Genomic DNA, 24,948 nt, shown 5'->3' with positions numbered 1-24,948 from the left:
AGCACCATCCCCCCCCCCCCCCGCACAGCACCATCCCCCCCCCCCCGCACAGCCCATCCCCCCCCCCCCGCAGATGAGACCATCCCCCCCCCCCACAGCCCCCCCCCCCCGCACAGCACCCTCCCCCCCCCCCCGCACAGCACCATCCCCCCCCCCCGCACAGCACCATCCCCCCCCCCCGCCACAGCACCATCCCCCCCCCCCCGCACAGCACCATCCCCCCCCCCCCGCACAGCACCATCCCCCCCCCCCCCCCGCACAGCACCATCCCCCCCCCCCCGCACAGCCCATCCCCCCCCCCGCACAGCACCATCCCCCCCCCCCGCACAGCACCCCCCCCCCGCACAGCACCATCCCCCCCCCCCCGCACAGCACCATCCCCCCCCCCCCGCACAGCACCATCCCCCCCCCCCCGCACAGCACCATCCCCCCCCCCCCGCACAGCACCATCCCCCCCCCCCGCACAGCACCATCCCCCCCCCCCCGCACAGCACCATCCCCCCCCCCCCGCACAGCACCATCCCCCCCCCCCGCACAGCACCATCCCCCCCCCCCGCACAGCACCATCCCCCCCCCCCCGCACAGCACCATCCCCCCCCCCCGCACAGCACCATCCCCCCCCCCCGCACAGCACCATCCCCCCCCCCCCGCACAGCACATCCCCCCCCCCCGCACAGCACCATCCCCCCCCCCCGCACAGCACCATCCCCCCCCCCGCACAGCACCATCCCCCCCCCCCGCACAGCACCATCCCCCCCCCCCGCACAGCACCATCCCCCCCCCCCGCACAGCACCATCCCCCCCCCCGCACAGCACCATCCCCCCCCCCCGCACAGCACCATCCCCCCCCCCCCCGCACAGCACCATCCCCCCCCCCCCGCACAGCACCATCCCCCCCCCCCCGCACAGCACCATCCCCCCCCCCCCGCACAGCACCATCCCCCCCCCCCCGCACAGCACCATCCCCCCCCCCCCGCACAGCACCATCCCCCCCCCCCCGCACAGCACCATCCCCCCCCCCTGCCACAGCACCATCCCCCCCCCCACCCACAGCCCACCCCCCCCCCCCGCACAGCACCATCCCCCCCCCCCCCGCACAGCACCACCCCCCCCCCCCGCACAGCACCATCCCCCCCCCCCCCGCACAGCACCATCCCCCCCCCCCCGCACAGCACCATCCCCCCCCCCCCCGCACAGCACCATCCCCCCCCCCCCGCACAGCACCATCCCCCCCCCCCCGCACAGCACCATCCCCCCCCCCCCCGCACAGCACCATCCCCCCCCCCCCCGCACAGCACCATCCCCCCCCCCCCGCACAGCACCATCCCCCCCCCCCCCGCACAGCACCATCCCCCCCCCCCCGCACAGCACCATCCCCCCCCCCCCCGCACAGCACCATCCCCCCCCCCCCGCACAGCACCATCCCCCCCCCCCCCCCGCACAGCACCATCCCCCCCCCCCCCCGCACAGCACCATCCCCCCCCCCCCCCGCACAGCACCATCCCCCCCCCCCCGCACAGCACCATCCCCCCCCCCCGCACAGCACCATCCCCCCCCCCCCCGCACAGCACCACCCCCCCCCCCCGCACAGCACCATCCCCCCCCCCCCCCCGCACAGCACCATCCCCCCCCCCCCCGCACAGCACCATCCCCCCCCCCCCCGCACAGCACCATCCCCCCCCCCCCCGCACAGCACCATCCCCCCCCCCCCCCGCACAGCACCATCCCCCCCCCCCCCCGCACAGCACCATCCCCCCCCCCCGCACAGCACCATCCCCCCCCCCCCGCACAGCACCATCCCCCCCCCCCCGCACAGCACCATCCCCCCCCCCCGCACAGCACCATCCCCCCCCCCCCGCACAGCACCACCCCCCCCCCCCCCCCGCACAGCACCACCCCCCCCCCCCGCACAGCACCACCCCCCCCCCCCGCACAGCACCACCCCCCCCCCCGCACAGCACCACCCCCCCCCCCGCACAGCACCATCCCCCCCCCCCCCGCACAGCACCATCCCCCCCCCGCACAGCACCATCCCCCCCCCCCCCCCCGCACAGCACCATCCCCCCCCCCCCCGCACAGCACCATCCCCCCCCCCCCCGCACAGCACCATCCCCCCCCCCCCCCGCACAGCACCATCCCCCCCCCCCCGCACAGCACCATCCCCCCCCCCCCCGCACAGCACCATCCCCCCCCCCCCCGCACAGCACCATCCCCCCCCCCCCGCACAGCACCATCCCCCCCCCCCCCCCGCACAGCACCACCCCCCCCCCGCACAGCACCACCCCCCCCCCCGCACAGCACCACCCCCCCCCCCGCACAGCACCATCCCCCCCCCCCCGCACAGCACCATCCCCCCCCCCCGCACAGCACCATCCCCCCCCCCCGCACAGCACCATCCCCCCCCCCCCGCACAGCACCATCCCCCCCCCCCGCACAGCACCATCCCCCCCCCCCGCACAGCACCATCCCCCCCCCCGCACAGCACCATCCCCCCCCCCGCACAGCACCATCCCCCCCCCCCCCGCACAGCACCATCCCCCCCCCCCCGCACAGCACCACCCCCCCCCCCGCACAGCACCACCCCCCCCCCCCGCACAGCACCACCCCCCCCCCCGCACAGCACCACCCCCCCCCCCGCACAGCACCACCCCCCCCCCCGCACAGCACCATCCCCCCCCCCTGCACAGCCACCATCCCCCCCCCCCCTGCACAGCACCATCCCTGCTCTGAAATCCACATGGTGCTTTTAGAGAATTCCCCTTGAGCTGTATTCCAGCCCTTTAGGCAAAGTCCCCAGTGTGCAGTGGGAGTCTAAAGGGCTAGCTGGTACTGAAGAAATGTGTTAGACCTGGGTAGATCTCAGCTACTCTCCAAAATCTGAGCTGTCTTTTTTCAAAGTAAATCTCAAGCTGTTATTGTTGTGAAGAAAGCTTTGCATTTTGTTATTTACACACTGCAAGAGTTACACAGTTAATCCATCTTTCTGAGTGGTGGTAGCCAAATTGATGAAGACTAGGATTTAATCTCACAGGAGTATGAGATTAACCAAACTAATGTTTCTGAAGTGCTTGGAGATCATTGGATGAAAGATGCTGCAAGTGCAAAGGATTTAGACCCAAACATTGTGATTCTAGTTGTCTTTCCCAGCTAACTCATCAGTTCAAATGTAGTACGAGATGCCCAAAAATCACGGAGGTGTCTGAAATGCATTGTGTGATGGAGACAGGTCCAGTTCTAGAGGACAGGTGCTGTTGTCATACTCTTTAGCAGTTCCAACTGAAAGTGCAAGTATTGAATGAACCCCTCACCACTAGAAGTCCCTCCAGGTCAGGGCTGTTGTTTAGTCAGTTTCAGACTACTAGTCCAGCTCCTTCCACCAGTACAGAAATAGATTATGAGATGGGTGCCTGTGAATCAGTCATTGGATTTCTTACTGTAATGTTAGTAAGAGTTGGCTCAATAATAACTGAAGTTACAAATTTCAGAGTAGCAGCCGTGTTAGTCTGTATCCGTAAAAAGAAAAGGAGTACTTGTGGCACCTTAGAGACTAACAAATTTATTAGAGCATAAACTTTTGTGAGCTACAGTTTATGCTCTAATAAATATGTTAGTCTCTAAGGTGCCACAAATACTCCTTTTCTTTTTTTGAAGTTACAAAGTAGCTTACACTCTTAAGCAGTTTCTTACCAAGAGTAAGATCTTTATATTCACTGAAAAGAAGAATTTCTGTGTAACCTTCTTGTGTGTTTCAAGACTGTCCCCAGGTCCGTTTGTGAGCGCGCTGTGCACCAGGAAAGAGATGCTTGTAACAGAACAAACACACCGGATGATTCGGAGGGGAATGAGAGTGAGGAGAAGGCTGATGAAGATAGCGAGAGGGAGGAAGAGTGGGATACTGACCTTGAAATAGAAGGTACAAAACATCCCACCTGCCCTGATTTGCACAGTGGTAGGAATCTCTTCCAGCATGACATGGGTTGGATCTGGCACAATTTGTCCTATATCTGTAGAACAGTATCAAAACTGGCAGTGAACATGCAATTTTCCCTGATCTTCTCTAAGTGAAGAATGAATGTACTCTTAATTCCTTTTTCTTTCTCTTTACAAAACAAAGCAAAACCAAAAATAAACAACGCTCTTAGGAAACTCAGTGCAAACAGTTTGTGATCTCATTCACTGACTGAAAAGTTGGGAGATGGAAAACATAAGGTAAAGTACATATGCTCCCTTGTTCACTAGGTTAAAGTTCTTAATTACCCATTATTATTACCTTATTATTTTTGCAGATCTTGGCCACCTCATTCATTGTGTGAGTTATATGGTGAGTCCAGAATGAGAGACGGCTTCAATCTTTATTTTTATATAACTTACTGAAATAAAAGTGAAGAGGAGGTCTGCACACAGAACACTTGCTTTTAATCAAATTTAAAATTTAAATTAAACGTTTACCTTAAATGTTGCTTAAATTTTTACAACTTTATTTATATAATTTCTGTTACGTTGTTTTTATCCATATCACTCAGAGAATTCACTGAGCAGAATGCAACTTGTGGGCTGAGGGCTTGATCCAAAACCAATTTGAAATCAATGGCAAGACTTCCATTGACATCAGTCACTTTTTTTTGGATCAAGCCTCTAATGAGGCAGGGATCTTGTAAATAATTGTATGTGATCATGTAACACACAACAAGCAGCAGCGTCAAGTATGTTTGGACAATTCTGCTTTCCTGAGTCTTGCCTCACTCTGCTCTGCTCTGTTAACTTTGAGTGCATGGAGACTCTGGGGAAGGTGCTGGAAAGAAATATAAATTCTTTAATTTCCATTTTTTGGTAAAATTGTTAATTTGGAAGTGCTGTTTTTTGTTTGTACAGCTTGTTTTCTCTATGTCCGTTGTCCTTTTTCTAATATAGAAACCAAGGAACCTTTTGACCCAACTGGAAGGACCAGATACATAGCAGCCTGCCAACTATATAGAGTGGTACCCATATCCTATTTCCTGCGTCACATGAAGGACTCTGAACTGATTATGAAGCACCATGGACTTGGCACACAGGTAACGGTTGCAGAAAATAGAATAAATCACTTCACTTTGGCACAGTGAAGGCTGTAATGTGCGCTCTGCGATGTATGGTGGTTGTGCCAGTGGCTAGGGGGTGTCTCTGGATGGGGGAAATAAAGTATATGTACTAATTAAACTGATATTAGCTTTTCACTTTCTTGGTTTTGTGATGTATATTATGTGTAGACCAGCATTAAATATATTATGTTTGGGTATGAACAAAGTAAAACTTGATGATCTATTGAAAGTTATTGGACAGGCCAGAACAAGGGGACTTAATTTAAACCTAAGAAGAAATAATACATTTAAGAATTTTAGCTGTTGTTGCTTTATAAAGAATGGCGAGTAGGGGAAGTGGGCTTTCAGCTAAGGGGGAGAGGGAGTGCAGTCAAACAACATAAATGTATTTAAGCAAAATGAGATGCCACATGAAATTTAGCACATCTTAAGGGGAATTGGTCAGCTTTGTCATCTTGACAGCACCTGGCTGTCCTTTTTGTGGGACGGTGGATTAGATTTCTCCCCACTGCACCCCACAGGAATACCCAGGGCTGTGGGATAAGATTTTTATCCTCCTTGGGTGTACACTTTTTTTTTTAATGTAATATACATGTGTTTCTATATGGTTAAAATTCATAAGTTTAAACAACATTCTAAAACTTTTTAAAGAAGTTCTGTATGTAGGTTAGTGTCACAGTCCTAGCCACAATGGGCTTGTAGTTGCTTCTGGTTTTACACAACTTACTTTGCAGGAACACATGACTCATGCCGTAAAATGCAACAAGCCTTAATGCTCACCTGTGATGGTAATAAACATGGTAGAATTAGGGAAATTAGAACTGAAGTAGACCTATTAGATCCCTTCACCCTCTTGTTCCTTACACTGTATTTAGGGTTGGAGAGTGTAGATTTTTTTTTTTTAATTTCATGGATAATGTCAGTCCATTTACTTCCAAATTTAAAATATTTTAATCAAGTTAAGTAATTTATTCCAAACTTAATGGCTCTAGATCCTAGGAGTAATAACGGAAATAAAATCATAAGTGGTACTTATCCTAGTATTAGTTACTGATTGCTTGATAGAACTGACAATGAGTGAAGGCACCAGGCGTCCTCGAGTTGCACAAATCAGATATTTGTAATTTTCTCTCTCTCTGCATTATGAATATTGGTAAACTTTTTTATTATTTCTAGGTGGATGGAGAAATCATTAATGACACTTACCAACTCGTATTGCATCCTTTGAACTCTAACTCTATTCTGCATTGCTTTTTCCAGTCTAATTTTAAATCACTCACACAAGGGGGCTTCTACTACTTTCCTTAAGAGACAGTGGGTTAGATCCTGCATCCATTCGAAGTTGCTGAGAATTTTGCAATTGACTTCACTGGTAGCAGGATGGGACCTGTTGTTGGGTATGGACTTTCACTTGCGTTCTTCAGAAATACAGCCAGGGCCTGGCGAGCTTTTGTCAATCTATATATTCTTGATAGGTTAAGGAAAACTGAAATAAGCAAACCACTAAAAGTGCTCGTTGTACCAAATAGACCCATGAGTGACTCATTATGCTGTTATATGTTCCAGGGTGCCAAAGCTTTATCTCTTTCCTTGATGACCAACACCTCCATCGTAAAGTTAAACCTGAGTGATAATTGGCTGGATGGAGAAGGGGCAGCTGCAGTTGCAGAGATGTTAAAAGAAAACTGTTACATTTCAGGTTTGTGTCTTAATTCAAAGGTAATTCTGTTGTAAGGCATGTATCAGAATGTGGCAATAAGGTTTTATGAGAGAGGAGGAAGTTCTTGTTTGCATATTTGGCTGATCCCATTGATTGTCACTGCTCACATGAAAGAGGGCTACAGAATTGGGCCCTACTTTGAAAAGTGACTATTTAAAATAGTGCCTTCTTATTCAGATCTCCATGTATGTATTCATAGCCTTTACTTTTATGAATTCATGTCTTTACTCCTGTTATCTCTGCAAAGTCAATAGCATTCTGGGAGAGGGAGCTGAATTCTCTTCTGGTTCATGAATCAGTAACGGAACTGGAATTTGGGAGAATAGTTGCAGGATATTGTTGAAGATGCATAAGGCAGAAAAAGCCCATCTTAACTTTCAGATTCCACGTTGAGTTTGCTGGACTGGCAGTTAGAACAACTGTCTTATAATTAAGGGCTAGCAGAGCTAAGCCCCATACAGGGTGCTCCAGCTCATATCTGTGCTGTAAGGACTGGGCTAGGGTGACAAAGTGGACTTTGCTCAGCTTTGCAACACCTAGTTTTAGGTGTCCTGCCACCCATTGGAATCCACGTTCCTGAGTCAGGTACACCAGCTCTCCAGACAATGCATGGGGAGAGTTAGGTGCCTAAAAAACGGAGCCACAGAAGCTAGCAAACTGGGTGGGCAGCCACCAAAGCTGTCAAGTAGAAAGTGGCTTAAGGGAGGTGGTGAAGGTGTTCCGCGTTTACTCAGTAGCCCAGTGGTTTGAGCACTTCCCTCTGAAGTGGAAGAGCTCAGTTCAAATCCCAAGGCTGCCTAATCTGGAGCAGGGACTTGAGCCTAGGTCTCCTACCTCAGATATCTGAGATCTCAGATGGGTGAGGTTCCATGAAGCTGGAGTAGCATTACCCCAACAGATGGATTCTGAGGTGAGGGAAGAGTGTCTCCCCTTTTCTACACACCCCATTGACCCCCACTCCACACCCCCAGTTTATCACTTTGACAAGCCGGTAGTTGGGAAGGTAGGAAGCAGTGGAGGCAGGCAAGGAGGATGAGCTGGACACTGGTGTCTGCAGCTTATTTTGGGCACAAGCTGCCATAGTTTTATTTGTAAACTAAATACATTTGCTCTGGGAACTATTGAGACGCACACACATGAAATCCTCCATGCCATTTTTTACAGTCCCTTTTCAGAACTGCATTTTAATATATAAGTATTGATGTCTGTTGAGACAGACATCAGAATTTATTGATGCAAGAACTTAAACCCTTGATTAATATTTACCTTGAAAGACAATAGATTTTGATGTCCTCTAAAACCTGATTTTAGTGTTTGTATTGTTACATAATTGGATTTACTATAAAAGTAATTGCTGATTTAATAAATCTCTTAAGCGTACAAGTGACAAGGTGGGGGAGGTAATATCTTTTATTGGACCAATTTTTGTTGGTGAGAGACAAGCTTTCTAGCTTATGCAGAGCTCTTCTTGAGGTACAGTAACAGTGTTTGTTAACAAATTAACATTTTAAATAGGAGATGCTTAGGTAGGAGGAGCAGTTTAAGATTATCTAGTCTCGCCTCCTGCAGTACAGGCCATAGTAACTCATCCAGTAACTTCTACATCAAGCCCATAACTTCTGTTTCAGCTATAGCATCGTTTAGAGAGTTATCTAGTCTTGATTTAAAGTCTTGATGGAGAATTCACCACATCCCTAGTAAGTTGTTCCAATGATAGATTACTCTCACTTTTAACAGTTTGCACTTTATCTATAGTCCTTATTTGTCTAGCTTCATCTTCCAGCTATTGGATCTCATTCTGCCTTTTTCTGCTAGATTAAAGATCATCTGCTGTCAGAAATTTCTTCCCTATGTAGGTATTTGTAGACCATGATCAAGTCCCTTCTTTCTTGCATAAACTAAATATTAGTTTTTAAATCTCTCTCTCTAAGGCAGGTTTTCCAGTCCATAAATCATTCTTGTAGTTCTTTTCTGAACTTTCCAGTTTTTCAAAATCCTTTTGAAAATGTGGACACCAAAATTGGAACCAGTAGTCCAGTAATGTTTTCACTAATGTTGTACACAGAGGTAAGAACACCTTGTTTCTTTTTGATCTTCCCCTGCATGTACACCCAAAGATTTCACTCACCCTTTTAGCTACTGCATTGCCTTGGGAGCTCATGTTCAGTTGGTTATCTGTCATCTAAGTCCTTTCCAGTGTTGTTGCTTTCCAAGCTACAGTCCCCTATCTTGTAAGCATAACCTCTGTTCCTAGATGTATGGTTTTGCATTTGGCTATATTCATGCATATCACCCAGATGAAACTGCCTTACTGAACAGTCCAGATCACACTGTAGAACTGATCTGTCCCCATCATTATTTACAATTCCGAGTAGCCTGTGATTAACCAGGTCATCTTGTTTACTTTTTAAGCATTGGCACTACACTGACTTTTTTCCAGTCTTTTGGAACTTCCCCAATGTGCCAAGCAGGGCTTAAATTCAACAGGTAAATATTTTCAAACCCACAGGAGCCCCAGCACCGTAGCCTGCCCTGCAGCTGAAGCCTGGAGCCCCAAACTAGGTGTGGGGGGGAGAGGGGTGCTCCAGGAAACAATCTCTGAGAATTTAAGCCCTGGTGCCAAAGTTTGTTAAAAATCAACATTTATGATTCAGAGAGCTCCTTGGAAAATTCTTTTGGTATTCTTGAATGGAAATTATTCAGTGAAGTGAATGTTGATGTCGTGTTACTATTTATTTTTACTGTTGCATTTTTAGTGTTTGGTTTTAGTTAATGAGAGCTGTCCCTTTAAGAGAAGGCTGTGGCAGCTGTGTGGGACAGTGCCTATGCGGAAGATTTTGCATGTGTGTGCAGAGTGGAGGTGAGCCGCAAAATGGTCAGAACTTGGTTTAATAAACCTGTCTTTCCAAAAAGAGTCTCATTCTCCAAGGTGTCCCATTAGCGCTAATGGAGGTCTGGATGCCTTGGGTGTTGCTAATGATCTACACAGTCTTTCCTCTGTGGGGCAGCTGTGTGAATCCTGCCCAGCTCAGCAGAGATTAGAAGGTTCTTCTCATCTAATGGCTGGTTGGAGGCCCCTAGCTGAGATGAGTGTGGTGGGTCATAGCACAAATTCACCAACAAGCTTTGCACTAGACTGTAAGTGCTTTGGGGGCAGGGACTGTCTTTCCCTATGTGTTTGTGGACCACCAGGCACAATGGCACCCTGATCTTTATGGGGTGTAGTCAAGAGCTCCATCAGCTGGGTCAAAATTACCTTATTCACTATACATTTGGAAGAGTTGACAACAGGGTAATTGTTACAAACACACTAAGGGTGGGCAGGAGGAGTTTAAAAACTCAGAAGTCAGAGCAAAAGCCACTATTTCAGCTTTTCGTAAATTAAAAATTGATTTGGGGGAGGCAATCTTGTAATTTTTGAACTTTGAGGCTTGGCAATACTGCTGTAAGGGTTTTTTCCATCGCAGCGGACAGCTGGAGTCTTTCTGACATCTCCCCTTTAGCTAAATGGTGATTTTGTTCTTGGGTTTTTTCCCCCTCCCCCAGATGTTGATTTATCTGACAACAGACTTGGAGTTAAAGGAGCCGAGGCCCTTTCTGCTATGCTTCTGGAGAATACTACAGTTCTTACCCTTAAACTTTCAGGAAATGAGTTTGATGACCATGCAGCTAAGTACCTATCTGATGCCCTCCCGGCTAACAATAAAATGGAATCTCTGGATCTGAGTCACAACATGCTTGGTGACACATCAGGTAAAGCAGTGTCTTTGTAGATCCACGTGTTGTATAGTTATATCCTGCTGCAAATTCACACTCCAAGTGGTGAAAACTAAACTTCTCTCTTCTCCCAAAACCACCTGGCTTCCTCCCGCTTTTGAAACCACCTACAGCTCCACCGTCGTCCTCACCACCCAGGCTCATAACCTATGTATCATGTTGGAATCCTTGCTCATGAAACGTTCACATCTTCCTCTAAAAATCCATCCTTTTCTCTCTCTCAGCCATTAATCTTGTCTTTCTACACCCTGGTCATCGCTGGTCTGCCACCTTTTGAGGTCTTCCATGTTTCATTATGTCCTCCTGTAACCCACAGAGAATGGATCAGCCAAAAATACCATCTCCTCCTGCCACTCAGAGCATGTCACTCCCTTCTTTGAATCCCTTCACTTGGCATCATCTCAGTTTCTGCACTAAGTTCATGTTTCTTGCTGTTCACCTTCAAAGGCCTGAAAAAGCTCCATCTGCCTCCATCTCTGCTGCCATTCTCTCCTGCTCCCTCCAGACCTAACCATTTTCTCTGTCCATCTCTAAATTTTCTCTTTATGCTAGGATTCACTCCCTCTCCTCATGTGCTGAATGGCTTTCCTCACATCATTCAAATCCCTCCTTACAAATAACTTCTCCCAGGATGCCTTTAACACGGCTGTTACTCTGAAACCTGTTCTCAGTGAGTCTGTATTCGCAAAAAGAAAAGGAGTACTTGTGGCACCTTAGAGACTAACCAATTTATTTGAGCATAAGCTTTTGTGAGCTACAGCTCACTTCATCAGATGCTACAGCTCACTTCATCGGATGCATACTGTGGAAAATACTTATTTTCCACAGTATGTATCCGATGAAGGGATGCTGTAGCTCACGAAAGCTTATGCTCAAATAAATTGGTAGGTCTAAGGTGCCACAAGTACTCCTTTTCTTTTCACTGAGAACAGAGTGGAAAAACTGGGATAAGAGAAGAGCAGAGCATAGAAAATTGGGAAGAACAGAAAACCCAGGAGAAGGAGGACAGAGTCTATTTAGAGACAGAAGAGGAAGAAATAAGGACACAGAGCAGAGAAAAGAAAATAGAATAAATAGGCCACTGCTTCTGATGAAATGAGGTGATATGTCTGGGACTGCCGGCATTGGGCAAATACTGATTCATCTTTTCTGCCCTTTAAAGTCTTCATTTTTAGTTCTGGAAGGGGAGGGGGGGCAGGATGTCAAGGAATGGGAGTGGTTATCCTGTCTTCCCTGACCCTCCATGGCGGTCAAACCTGCCTAGCTTGAACCTCTATTACAGGGATTCTCAAACTGGGGGTCGGGACCCCTCAGGGGGTCATGAAGTTATTACATGGGGGGGTTGGGAGCTGTCAGCCTCCACCCCAAACCCTGCTTTGCTTCCAGCATTTATAGTGGTGTTAAATATATTTGTCTTTTTAATTGATAAGGGGGGTCACATGCAGAGGCTTGCTATGTGAAAGGGGTCATCAGTAAAAAAGTTTGAGAACCACTGTTCTATTACCTCTCACCAAAGCCCCTCCACTCCCAGATCAGTCAGGTTGTGGGAAGCAAAAGGGGGGCTATAAAAGAGATGGTTGAGCTGAAGGGAGAAGCAGAATGAAAGGCAGGATAGATCAAGACACGGAGAATGGAAGAGGGGAGTGGGAGTAGAAGTGGAGGAGGTAGAGGAAGCCAGAGAGAGTTGTTTGTTTCTGAGAGGGGAAAGTACTGGCAAAGCAGGAAGGAGAGATGAACCGTTATGCCAACTTAAGCAGTCTCATGATCTTTGACCTCTCTTTAGAGTATTAACTCACTCCACCAGATCCCTCTACTTTAATAGCCTTTCTTAAGATCATTCCCATTGCAGAAATATGTAGAGCTGTGACTTGGATGTCCATTCATACATTTGCTGAACACTATGCAGTCACTCATGCCTCCACTTCTGATGCCATATTTGGCTCCGCTGTTCTAGCTTCAAACTTAGACTCAACTCTGAAGCCCCCCTCCTTCCATAGAGGGAACTGCTTAATAATCACCTAGAGTGGAGCACCTATAGGGACACTACTGGAAGCAGAGATGGTTACTCACCCTGTGTAAAAAGAAAAGTAGTACTTGTGGCACCTTAGAGAGTAACAAATTTATTTGAGCATAAGCTTTCGTGATCTACAGCTCACTTCATCTGTAGCTCACGAAAGCTTATGCTCAAATAAATTTGTTACTCTCTAAGGTGCCACAAGTACTCCTTTTCTTTTTGCGGATACAGACTAACACGGCTGCTATTCTGAAACTTGTCACCCTGTATAGTAACTCTGTTTTTACAATGTGTTTTTTTTTGTGGGGGATGGTGCAGAAGTGGGTGTTGGATGGGATTTGACTGCGGAGCTGAGAGGGCTTGGAGACTTGCTTTTGGAAGGATGTCCAGGCATAAGGGGCAGCAGGCAAGGAGAAGTTGGGGAGGGAAAGTGAGGGGTATTAAAGCTGGTGATATTGGTGGAGAGGGTGCAAAAGGAGAGCAGATCTGGGATGTAGACTGGGCAGTGTGATGTAGGGCTTGAGATTAAGGGCAAGAAGTATGAATAGAATTTAATGTGCAAGGAAAGAATGTCCATTAGCTTTAAAATCCTTTGCCACCTATAGCCACCCACTGAAACCTGTGGGAATCTTCTCCTCTCTCATAGGGTATATGTACACTACGAAATTAGGTCGAATTTATAGAAGTCGGTTTTTTAGAAATCATTTTTATATAGTTGATTGTGTGTGTCTCCACACTAAATGCTCTAACTGCATTAACTCAGCGGAGTGCGTCCACAGTACCGAGGCTCGCGTCGACTTCTGGAGCGTTGCACTGTGGGTAGCTTTCCCGCAGTCTCCGCCGCCCATTTGAATTCTGGGTTGAGATCCTAATGGGGCAAAAACATTGTTGTGGGTGGTTCTGGGTACATGTCAGGCCCTCGCTCCCTCCCTCCGAGAAAGCAACGGCAGACAATCATTTCGCGCCTTTTTTTCCTGAGTTACCTGTGCAGACGCCATACCACGGCAAGCATGGAGCCCGCTCAGCTCACTGTCACCATATATCTCCTGGGTGCTGGCAGACACGGTACTGCATTGCTACACAGCAGCAACCCATTGCCTCGTGGCAGCAGACGATGCAATAGGCCTGATAACCAACGTCGTCATGTCCGAGGTGCTCCTGGCCGCCTCGGTAAGGTCAGTCAGGAGCGCCTGGGCAGACATGGGCGCAGGGACTACATTAGGAGTGACTCGACCAGGTCATTCTCTTTAGTCCTGCTGGCAGTCCTATTGTACCGTCTTATGGCGAGCAGGCAGGAGATGAGGATAGCTAGCAGTCCTACTGCATTGTCTGCTGCCAGCCAAAGATGTAAAAGATAGATGGAGTGGATCAGAACAAGAAATACACCAGATTTGTTTTGTATTAATTTGCTCCCCCCTCCCTCCATGAAATCAACGGCTGACAATCATTTCAGTGAGGTCTGTCAGGGCACCTTGAAAAGTTTAATGGAGATTCAGTCCTGCCTGAAAAACCGGGGGGAGGAGTAGCTCAGTGGGTTGAGCATTGGCCTGCTAAACCCAGGGTTTTGAGTTCAGCCCTTGAGGGGGCTGTTCTGTGTGACAGTTGTTTTTGTTTCTCCTTGATATAAACCCACCCCCTTTGTTGATTTTAATGAGGCGGCTATGGAACTTGGGGAGGATGGCGGTTGGTTACACAGGGGCTGTAGCGGCAGTCTGTGCTCCTGCTGCGTTTTCTGCAGCTCAACACTATGCTGGAGCACATTAGTTTGATCCTCCAGCATCCTCAGCATTGAATCCTGCCTCCTCTCATCACACTGCCTCCACCTTTCAGCTTCAGCCATCTCTTAAGCCCTCCACTTACTCTGTTCAGCCCGCCACCTCTCCTCCTGGTCATTTTGTGCTTTCCTGCCCTCTGACATTGTCTGCCTCCACACATTCATCTGTGCTCTGTCAGTGTGGGAGGACAACATGAGCTCAGAGAACATTTCATCATAAGTGCAGTTTTTTTCGCCTTCTAATGTTCACTAGCCTCTGGGAAGAAGAAGATCCTGTGATCCTTGAAACACATGCAGCTGGTGGAGGAAAAAAAAAGGGACAGTGGTATTTAAAAAGACACTTATAGAACAATGGGTACACTCTTTCACGGTAAACCTTGCTGTTAACATTACATATATAGCACATGTGTTTTCGTTACAAGGTCGCATTTTGCCTCCCCCCACTACGTGGCTAGCCCCTCCCCGTGGCTAACAGTGGGGAACATATTCTGTTCAGCCGCAGGCAAATGGCCCAGCAGGAACAGGCACCTCTGAATATCCCCTTAAGAAAAGCACCCTATTTCAACCAGATGACCATGTGATATCACTCTCCTGAGGATAACACAGAGAGATAAAGAAGGGATGTTGTTTGAACACCAGCAAACATACACTGCAATGCTTTGTTCTGTAATGATTCCTGACTACGTGCTACTGACCTGGCATGGTAAAGTGTCCTGCCATGGTGGATGAAATAAGGCTGCCCTCCCCAGAAACCTTTTGCAAAGGCTTTAGGAGTACATCCAGGAGAGCTTTAAGAAGATGTCCCTGGAGGATTTCCGCTCCATCCCCAGGCACGCTAACAGACTTTTCTAGTAGGTGTACTGGCTGCGAGTGCCAGGGCAAATTAATCATTAAACACGCTTGCTTTTAAACCATGTATGCTATTTAAAAAGGTACACTCACCAGAGGTCCCTTCTCTGCCTGGTGGGTCCGGGAGGCAGCCTTAGGTGGGTTGTACTGGCTCCAGGTCCAGGGTGAGAAACAGTTCCTGGCTGTCAGGAAAACCGGTTTCTCTGCTTGTTTGCTGTGAGCTATCTACAACCTCATCATCATCTTCATCGTCCCCAAAATCTGCTTCCGTGTTGCCTCCATCTCCATTGAAGGAGTCAAACATGGTTGGGGTAGTGGTGGCTGAACCCACTAAAATGGCATGCAGCTCATCATAGAAGCAGCATGTTTTGGGCTCTGACCCGGAGCAGCCATTTGCCTCTCTGGTTTTCTGGTAGGCTTGCCTCAGCTCCTTAAGTTTCACGCAGCACTGCTTCGGGTCCCTGTTATGGCCTCTGTCCTTCGTGCCCTGGGAGATTTTGACAAATGTTTTGGCATTTCGAAAACTGGAACGTAGTTTCCTCTCCCCATACAGCGATCAGATCCCGTACCTCCCATTCAGTCCATGCTGGAGCTCTTTTGCGATTCTGGGACTCCATCATGGTCACCTCTGCTGATGAGCTCTGCACTCACCTGCAGCTTGCCACACTGGCCAAACAGGAAATGAAATTCAAAAGTTGCAGGCCTTTTCCTGTCTACCTGGCCAGTGCATCTGAGTTGAGTGCTTTCCAGAACGGTCACAATGGAGCATTCTGGGATAGCTCCCAGAGGCCAGTACCATCTAATTGCATCCGCAGTACCCCAAATTTGACCCGGCAAGGCCGATTTCAGCACTAATCCCCTTGTCGGGGGTGGAGTAAGGAAATTGATTTTAAGAGCCCTTTAAGTCCTAAGAAAAGAGCTTCATCGTGTGGACGGGTGCAGGGTTAAATCGATTTAACGCTGCTAAATTCAACCTCAACTCCTAGTGTAGACCAGGGCTAAGAACCCTGAGGTGCCAGAGAGTCTTTCTAGGACTGGAGGAGGTTTGGGGTTTTTTTTCTTCTCCTTACTTTGATTCCTTCCTTCCAATCCTACCCATCTCCCTCCCTCCCCTCCTCCTTTCAGGGCCACCCAATTGTTACTGGCTCTGTCTCTACTGATTTTTCAGGCCCATTCTACGCTATGAGGTTAGGTCGAATTTATAAGGAATGCGTGTACACTACCAACCCTGTTCAGCTGACCTAAAGGGGTCTTAAAAATCAACTACTGTACTCCTCCCCGACGAGGGGAGTAGCACTAAAATCGACCTTCCTGGGTCGAATTTGGGGTACTGTAGATGGGGGCACTGTGCAATTCAATGGTATTGGCCTCCGGAAGCTCAGTGATGAGCTCTGCTTCTCCTTTGGTTTTCCTGCAGGCTGATGCTGTTTCCATTTCCCATCCTCTCTGCCAGCCATTCTGCGCTCTCTTCCTCTTTTTCCCTCCTGGTCTGTTGCTTTATCCCCCCCAGTTAATCCTGATGTCATCTTCCTCCTCCCTGAAACCTCCTCCCCTCCTTATCTGTTTCAATCCCACTGAGCCTTCTGCACAGAGGAAACCTCTCAATGGTTGTAATCTCACTTGAGGGTGGCACCAGGGAGCACAGGGTTGAGGAGCAGAGCTGTTTTGTGTGGTGTAGGCACTACTGGGTCTGGCCTTCAGCTAGCCCACGAGAATGGCCCTGCTCTGGTTACAGCCCTGTTGGGCTCTGTTTCGCCTTATGGGGATTTGTCCTTGTACCACCTTTTATGTGCACTCAGTGGTCTCTGACTATGTGGGGCCTGTTTTCTGGCTCTTCCTGCAGCCCCTGCTCTGTGCTTGTGCAACAAGATGCATAAAAGAGAAAAATTGTAATTTCTCACCCAAAGAGTTTCCTACCATAACCTGAGCTGCTTGCCCAGCTGAACCACCTGATCCTTTCCTGGGTCTTTACAATTTTTTCTTAACCTGTTTCATAAGGTGAGGTTCTTGGAATGGCAATAGCAGAAAACTCTGGACTAAAGGAGCTTAATATCAGCTGGAACTACTTCCGTAGCCAAGGAGCAGCTGCCTTAGCCAGAGGCTTCGAGGTAGGAAGTCTGTGTTATCTCCTGTCTTTGCCCCCTGTAATACTCATGTTAAGCGTCATCTGTTTGGGTAGAAACTGCCATCATGACCTGAACATAAAACACTGTGAAATCTGGAAGTGTATAGGCCTTGAAATCGGGGAGATAAAAATCATGATTTAAAAATCAATTTTAAAAAAATTAAATCTTGATTTTTATTTCCATTTGCAGTTTGAAGTTCATTACTTTCTCCCCATTTTATATTCTTAAATTGCTGAAATGAATGTTTTATATAATTTCCAACTGTTAGTAGAATTTCCGATTATACATAGTTTCCCTCTCCCCCCCCATTGTGAGGTGTCACACATAAAATGCTTATTGGTCCTGAAAAAGACCAATCCAGGGCCTTATTAACATCCTCACTGTGAGGCCAGCCCAAACTTCAGATTGATAAGCAAACCACCTGGGCTATATTCACCACCTGCTGACGTACTGCAGTTCCACAAGCCAAGAAAGCTGAAACGTTGCAAGGCTGTACAGCTCCCTCAGGGTATGCAGTTTGAAGTTGATGGGACTCGTGCTCGTAAGTCATCTAGGAGCTTTTGAAAATCCCACTCGTGGGGACTTAAATTTGAGTTTAGGAGCTTAACTTTAGGGCTCCTGGTTTTGAAAATGTAGGGCTGCGTGTATTCCAAAGTTAGTAACTTTATTAATGTGTTGTTAAATAAGTCTAAATAATTTTACATTGTTAATATTAAATCATTTTGGTTTGAAGTGAGACAGACTTCACGCTAATCAGACACAATTTTAACCCGTTACTGAAAACACTTACACATGTGCTTACTTTAAGACCACAAGTGGCCTCAGTGAGTGGGTAGGATTATTCATGTTGATAAAGTTATATTCCAATCTGGTTTCCAGGATCGGGCCTTAATTTTCAATATTTTGATTTTTGTCTATAGCAGTTTTATAAAATTCAAGTAAAATCTCCTCCTAGTAGTTGCATCTTTTTAAAAAAAGCATTCATAATTTAATTCATTGCAAATTTCAGTTAACATTTATAAATAGCATAAATTTTCAAGCTAGTTTTATAAAGCCTCAACCTGACTTATTTTTTTAAAATCAGATGATTGAAATCCATTCCAGATTAAATTAGTAGTTCAAGATTAAATTCTAGATTGGAATCTGTTTCTTAAAAAAAAAAAAAAAAAAAAAAAAAAAATGAAGCCACCTTAGCCACCTTAAATTCCATTCATAAAACTGGTGAGTACATTAGGATGGCCAGGAAATGCCAACGCTCAGGCTGTGTGAAACTTTACTTCTGTCTAGTTGTGCATGTGCTTTTATCATGCTGTTTTTAATTATCAGATTATTTATTTAATACAGTACATTGTATTACTTTTTTTTCTACCATTTTATATGCTGCATCTTGCAAGATTGAGGAGGAGGGGGGTCCAACAAGAGAATAATGAGCTGCAGAGGAGACACAATTCTTCCTTTTTTGTTTTGTGTTTTGCTTCATTCTGTTGAAGATATTCTGCCTGGCTTTTGTGTGTGTATGTTGTTAATATAGGTAGATATTTACAATGGAAATCTCCAATTTTGACTTTCTTGTTTTGCTGGAAGAATCTGAGGTGAAGTGAAACAATGAGCTGATGACATCACAAGAGATTGAGACTTAAACAGTTGAAAGAGGAAGAGATTTCTAGTCAGATTGTTTAAAACCTGTGGGTTTTTCTGTTTTTATTTTTGTTAATACCTATTTAACTCAAGCTGCCCACTCAACATCAACACCCCTTTCCTTTCAGATGAGGGCTGCCATTATCTAGTTCAGGAAGCAGTTGTCCTGCACAAAGAAGACCAGGCTTGATATTCCTGAAGGAACTGCCCCAGGCCACCAGAAAAGCACCTTAAAAAAATCCTTCCTGATTTTGTGATTTTTGCGAGGGGGTGGGGGGGGCTGATTGATGACTTGAACTGTTCGGGTTAGCAATACTGGAGGCATCCAGACTGAGCTCACTGATGCTATCCCATCCCAGACTGTTCACTCAGCACTCTTACCCTTTACTGCTCCTTCCTTAGCTGTTATCCTGCCCTTTTTACAAGGAGTTTGACCAGGTGCTGGAGACTGCTCTGAGCATGAAGCCAACAGTGTGGATCCCATTGTCTTGCGAACCATCCAGTAGCTCCCTCAATGAAATGTGCTCATTAGCCACTAGCTCCCCCTCAGCCAATAGGTATCCCCGCTGCACAACTCCCATACTTGTGAGATTCTTTCTGGGCCTAGCTACTGGACTCCAGCAGCCACTAATCCTTTCTGCTGTACTCTGTGAGACTCACAACCTACTTGCATGTGATATTCAGATCAAAGGGCAGCTGTGGTTAAGTCAAGAAGCTGCCAGACCTGTGTTCTACAAGTGAGATCTTCCAAGGGAAAGGAAAGGGGTTGAAGGAAGAGGGAAGCCTGACATTTTAGGAGGGTCCTTTAGGGAGAGAGAATTTTTCAGAGGTTCACCCACCACGAGTTACGGTTGTTGGTATGAAATGTCCTTTTCTCATTCTCTTCCTCTTGCTCACTTTCCCTTTGCATCTATTTTTAACTGTGGTTTGGAAGCATGGTCCATGGAAGGTCATTCTGCGAGAGTGACGCAGATGGCTGTTTCTTTCTCAAGCTACGGTGAGGTTTTTTCCAATAATTCTGGCTTGTTCCACAGGCAAACATGTTTCTCAGAGTTCTGGACCTTTCCTACAATGGCTTCAGCAACAACGGAGCAGCTGCTCTGGGGGAGGCCCTTAAAGTCAACAATGTGCTGGAAGAGCTCAACATTAGGTGAGTCAGGCTCAGGTCATGATTTAATACGTCCCACACTTGAAAGTGAAAGCCACCCTCTGGTGGCTGAAACCCTGAGCAGCCATTGACCTCGGTTTTATGTGTAAGGAGGGACAGTCTTGCTGGCGCTAAGATGACAAAGGGAATGCCATGTAATGGAAGTTTGGCCATGAAATTTCTAGCTGGGGAAGATCTGCTGGCATCTGTTATTTACTGTCCTACTGCCAGGGCCCCAGCTCTGTAGTCAGCCTCGTGACCCCAGAGAAAGCGATGGTGTAAAGGAGTGAGGAGGATTACTGGGGTCAAGGTGATATCATTGCAATCTTAAATTGGGAAGGAAATAAATTGATTCCATCTGGCTGGGGAGGATGGATAGAAAGAAATTTAGTGATAAGGATCTAGGGTTACTAGCACCTCTGGAAATGAGAAGAAAAGTGAAATGGGACTTTGGAGCTTAGAGGGCACCTTGTACAGCATGAGATGTTTGTGCTCACAATGAGAGCTGGACAAGTTCCTTTGTTCTTCAAAGCACTGGCCTATGTACTTGGAGGCCTGGGACTGGCCTATATACTAAGAATAGTTAGGTGTGAGAAGTACTGTTGATTTAATAGGGCTTACAGTGGACATAATGTTATGATAGGAATCAATTCAAAGGGGAGGCTGATTGGTTCAGCAAAGGGAGAGTCAAGAAAACAACAGAGGCTGGTGAAGTTAGTGGGAGAGCTGTGAGACCAGGTAATTTTCAGAGAGATGCAGTTATGGAGATCATGAACATAACCAGAAATGGTCATGAGACAGGCTGTGAGCAAGAGGGTAGTGTCCAAGTACTCCCTGCAGTGTAAAATCCCACAGGCAAGCTGGCAATGAACCTCCCATCCCAGTGCATGATGTGCCTAAGCTTCCAAAGAGCAGACAGTGGCTGCTGCTGTGCTGGCGGCTACCTGGATATACTTACAAAACTAAAATGTCAGGGAACAAATACTGAGGTTTTAATTGTTACACTAACAATAAAAGCAAATGCTCAGAACTAGACATGAGCTAAGCAGGGCCAGTCAGAGTTATTATTTGGATGGGAGTCCTTCAGGGAAAACTTGTGCACTTCAGGAAGTGGTATAGCTGCTGAATGCTGTGCTGCTGGAGCTTGTTCTTCAGATGAGATTTAACACCGAGGCCATGAGCATTCAGGGTCACTAAAGATCTCTCAGCACTTTCTGTGAGAGCAGGAACATTAACACAGGTGTCCCAGACAGGTACGTCTACTCCCTGCAACTTCAGTTGGAGATGGGATTCTTTGTCACTTCTCCTTCAAATTGTTGTGTGTAGAGAGCTGTTAACCTGCTGCAATTAATGCCCCTCCAGATGTGTTCACATGTCAGTGGTGGGTGAAGTGATTCCCTGTACCTTCACGTGAGTTTGTAAAGCATGTTGTCCTCCTGTTGCCCATACTGTAGTAAATGTCTCCATGACAGTATGGCTCTGGCTTGGTGGGTTGGGAACACGGAATGAAAAATGTAAGAAGTCTACCTTTTCTCTGTTATAAGCAATAACCGCATTTCATTGGAAGGAGCTCTGCGGTTTGCAGTAGGCCTGAAAGAAAACCAGACTCTGAAGAGACTTAATGTGAGTAGCTTTTTTTAAAGCAGATCTTGGAAAACACAATAAAGTATATATTTAAAATGTCACTGGCATGAGTGCTTATTGAATCAGATCCTGTGTGAGCCATTCTGCAGCAACAACAGGGGAGCCTTTAGCATCAGTCTCTGGCCGCTCCTGTGAAATGTGGCATGCAGATGGTCTCGTATAGGAGTGCTTGTATTCAACAGTCTTTTGAATTCAAGCATTTTATACCCCTCCCTCTATGTGAACCAGAGCCTGCAACCTGTTGCTCCCTGTTCTGCCCTGCAGTCTAGCACCTTGCCTTCCAATATGGAGGATGATCTTCCTGGCCTCTGCTGTCACCTGCTTACATGGCAGCCATGTTTGCTGCACACATCTGGGAGCTGGAGGGAGACGTGGTTAATGGCCATTGGGTGTCTGACCTATCCCTCAGCTCAGCACAGTGGGGTAGACGCTCTGCTCTGTTCCTCTTCCTTTCCATTCCTCAGACAGCACAAAGGGAGCTCCTGAAACTTGGGTTAAGAAGGTCGTGGACGGGTAGAGAGTGGGTATGACCAGGTATATTGCATTTTAGATATTCCCAGCTTTATCCTCATGTGTTATCCTGTGGGGACCACTGGCAGCTTGCATTTGGCAGAGTGGCCTACAAGGTCAAGCAGAGAATTATGGAGCCATAACCAGCTCCCTGACAGCTTTTTCCGCATTGCCCAGCGGAAGCTGGATGCAGCAAAGCATCTTGTACTGGTGTAAAATGTACAGTCGAGGTCAGGTTCAAGGATGTGTAACTAAGATACACATTAGTAAAGTCAGCCAGTGATGGCGTGTAAAGGGAGGAAAGAAAGGCAAGGATGGAGCCTGGTGGGAACCCTCATTGAAAGATGGGATGGGGAGGAAGAGAACAAGGAGAGAGTGGAGTTGTGGACGCTGAGGGAGGACAAGGTGACCATAATAAGGTTATGTAGTTGCTTTAGTGAGACCTGGGCAAATCTTGATGATCCCTAAAAGTAAACTTTTTTAATAAGTTTAGTTCTTGTAGATGTGAGATTTTTTTCAAATAGTTATCACCATCCATTCTTATCACTGTGAGTTTCTGCTTTTGTCTCATACCCAGGGCATGTGCCTGAAGACACTTGAGAAGGCTGATTTTCCTCTGTAAGACAGCTGCAGTTTGAGGTGTTAAAGAAAGGTGCATTAATTAAAAGAACTTGCAATCTGTATTGTTCCTATTGTTGTTTCCTGTGTCTGCCTTTTTAGATGGCCAGAAATCCCATGCAGAGTGAAGGCTGCTTTGGGATTCTCAAATCTATACAAGCAAATTCTGGTGCCGTGGTAGAAATCTTGGACTTCTCAGTAAGTGTTAAACAGCGGAGGGGGCGGGGGGGCAAATGAAATGAAATCCCAAAGGTATGTGTTACTGAAAAAGGAGGGTGGACTATGAAGGCCCCAAAGTCAGAACATTCAGAATGATTGTTTCTACAAATAGCATAGTTCCACCACATTGCATCTATGCAACATGGCATAATAGCACGTTGAACAAAGACCAAATACTTGTAGTTAGACCTATTTTGACTGAGCTGCGGATACTGTGGTACCCATAACTTAGCTGTCTGACTTCTATAGTTACATCATAAACCACCATCTGGTTTTAACAGAGGGTCTCCTTCTATTTAATGTTGAAGTTTCCCAGAAAGTGAAAGACCCCTTCCCCTGGTGAATGCTGTTGTGGTTATTATAAAACTGCCTTTTCCAAATGTTTTTGTTGATGGCTTATTTCCAATTTATAAAGAAAAACACAGGTTATAATGCTCTCAATTATTAATAATAGAGCAACAGTTCCTCCCTGTTTGTAGTGACCTGTTGCATTCTGACTGGCTGAGAACAGAGCAAATGTATTCTTCAGCCAAAGAGAGACCTGACTATCCTGCCTGCACTTACTCTCCAGTACCTCCTTTCAAATGCTGTTCCTCATGTTCTTACAAACCCTTCTCCTGAGCCTGCTTTCTGTTCCAGCACTTTCCTGACTCCCTCCTTAGGCTTTGTGTGAACTCTGTGGACAGGCTGCTTATTGCATTTTCTATCTCACCCTTATGCAATGTTTTTTGCATTCCAGCCACTTTGTGCTCTGATCATTCTAGAGACACAGCCCTCAACAGAGTTGTGAGTTGCTTGCTTGGAATTTCACGTCCTCCCTTCTTGATTTGTCAGCTGCCTTTGACCCTTTTCCTCATCGTCTTCGTGTTTCCTGTTCTTCTCCTGATAGCTGGAGCTAGTTTGTTTCATGTTTTATTTTATATCCACCAGAGCTTTGGTATTGCCATTTGCTGGTGAACTGGTTGATGACCCAGCTCACTGAGCTGAAGGAGCTTTGTCAAAGCTTGTATTAGTTGCATGGATGCCTGAGAGCAAGAATGTGTGATGATGCCTACCTTTGCTGTTGTGATACTTACCTTTTGAGAGAAGGTAAATCGTACTGTACACTGATCTGTGATGATTTCTCCCTCTAGGACATCCCTGTGAACAAAGACTTTGCAGACCTGTGTGATGCTGTGAAAATGCTTTTGCCAAATTTTCAGATCAGATATGGTGGAAATGCAACATTGCACAAAAAAGATCAACCAAAGGTTGAGATCCAATCTTGATTCAGTGTGGAGGGTGATTCATAGGATCCTTTGACCTAAAAGGAACCTCTTCAAGGTCACTTTGGGTGTGTCCACACAGCTTGCGGAAGGGAGACTCCCAGCCTGGGTAGACAGACTTGGGTTTGTGAGGCTCGCGCCATTGCTCTAAAAATAGCTGCATAGACAGCACTTTGACGTTGTGGCTTGGTTGGGAACTCAGGCTCTGAAGCCTACCTGCCTCCCAAGGCTTCAGCATCCGAGCTCCCACCTGAGCCGCAACGTCAAACTGTTGTCCACACAGCAAATTTTAGAGCACTAGCACGAGCCCCACAAACCCAAGTCTGTCTACACAGGCTGGGAGTGTCTCTTCCACAGGCTGCCTTTGTATACATACTCTTAGTCTACGCCCCTGCTCTGTGGCAAAATCACTGACCATCTCGAAGCCTTGACATGAGGATTTCCAGTAGCAGTGCTACAAGTGCCTCCATGGAAACATTTGCCATTTGCTCACTGATGTCATTGTTAAAAGCTTCTCCTTGCTGTAGCTTTAAATTAATTGGACTAGATTCGCTGCTGTGACCTGGTGC

The 24,948-nt window shown here is 47.4% G+C and overlaps 1 protein-coding gene across 6 annotated transcripts in view; it reads left to right on the top strand.

The window, feature by feature from the left end:
- The window catches only part of LRRC74B (leucine rich repeat containing 74B), a 31,271-nt gene that overhangs the window by 2,522 nt on the left and 3,801 nt on the right, over positions 1–24,948 (top strand). The window contains exons 2-10 of one of the 6 annotated variants that reach the window (XM_084649201.1): positions 3,754–3,913; positions 4,912–5,054; positions 6,645–6,777; positions 10,444–10,551; positions 17,211–17,320; positions 20,011–20,126; positions 21,668–21,746; positions 22,998–23,093; positions 24,248–24,364. In XM_084649201.1, coding sequence (XP_084505327.1) covers positions 3,754–3,913; positions 4,912–5,054; positions 6,645–6,777; positions 10,444–10,551; positions 17,211–17,320; positions 20,011–20,126; positions 21,668–21,746; positions 22,998–23,093; positions 24,248–24,364 — 1,062 coding nt within the window. The other 5 variants (XM_084649199.1, XM_084649200.1, XM_084649204.1 and 2 more) reach the window with 5 other exon arrangements.

Source organism: Lepidochelys olivacea (assembly GCF_965140295.1).
Source record: "Lepidochelys olivacea isolate rLepOli2 genome assembly, chromosome: 15".
Lineage (NCBI taxonomy): Eukaryota > Metazoa > Chordata > Testudines > Cheloniidae > Lepidochelys > Lepidochelys olivacea.
Note: the sequence above shows the minus strand (reverse complement) of the source record. Positions and strands in the feature narration are given on the sequence as shown.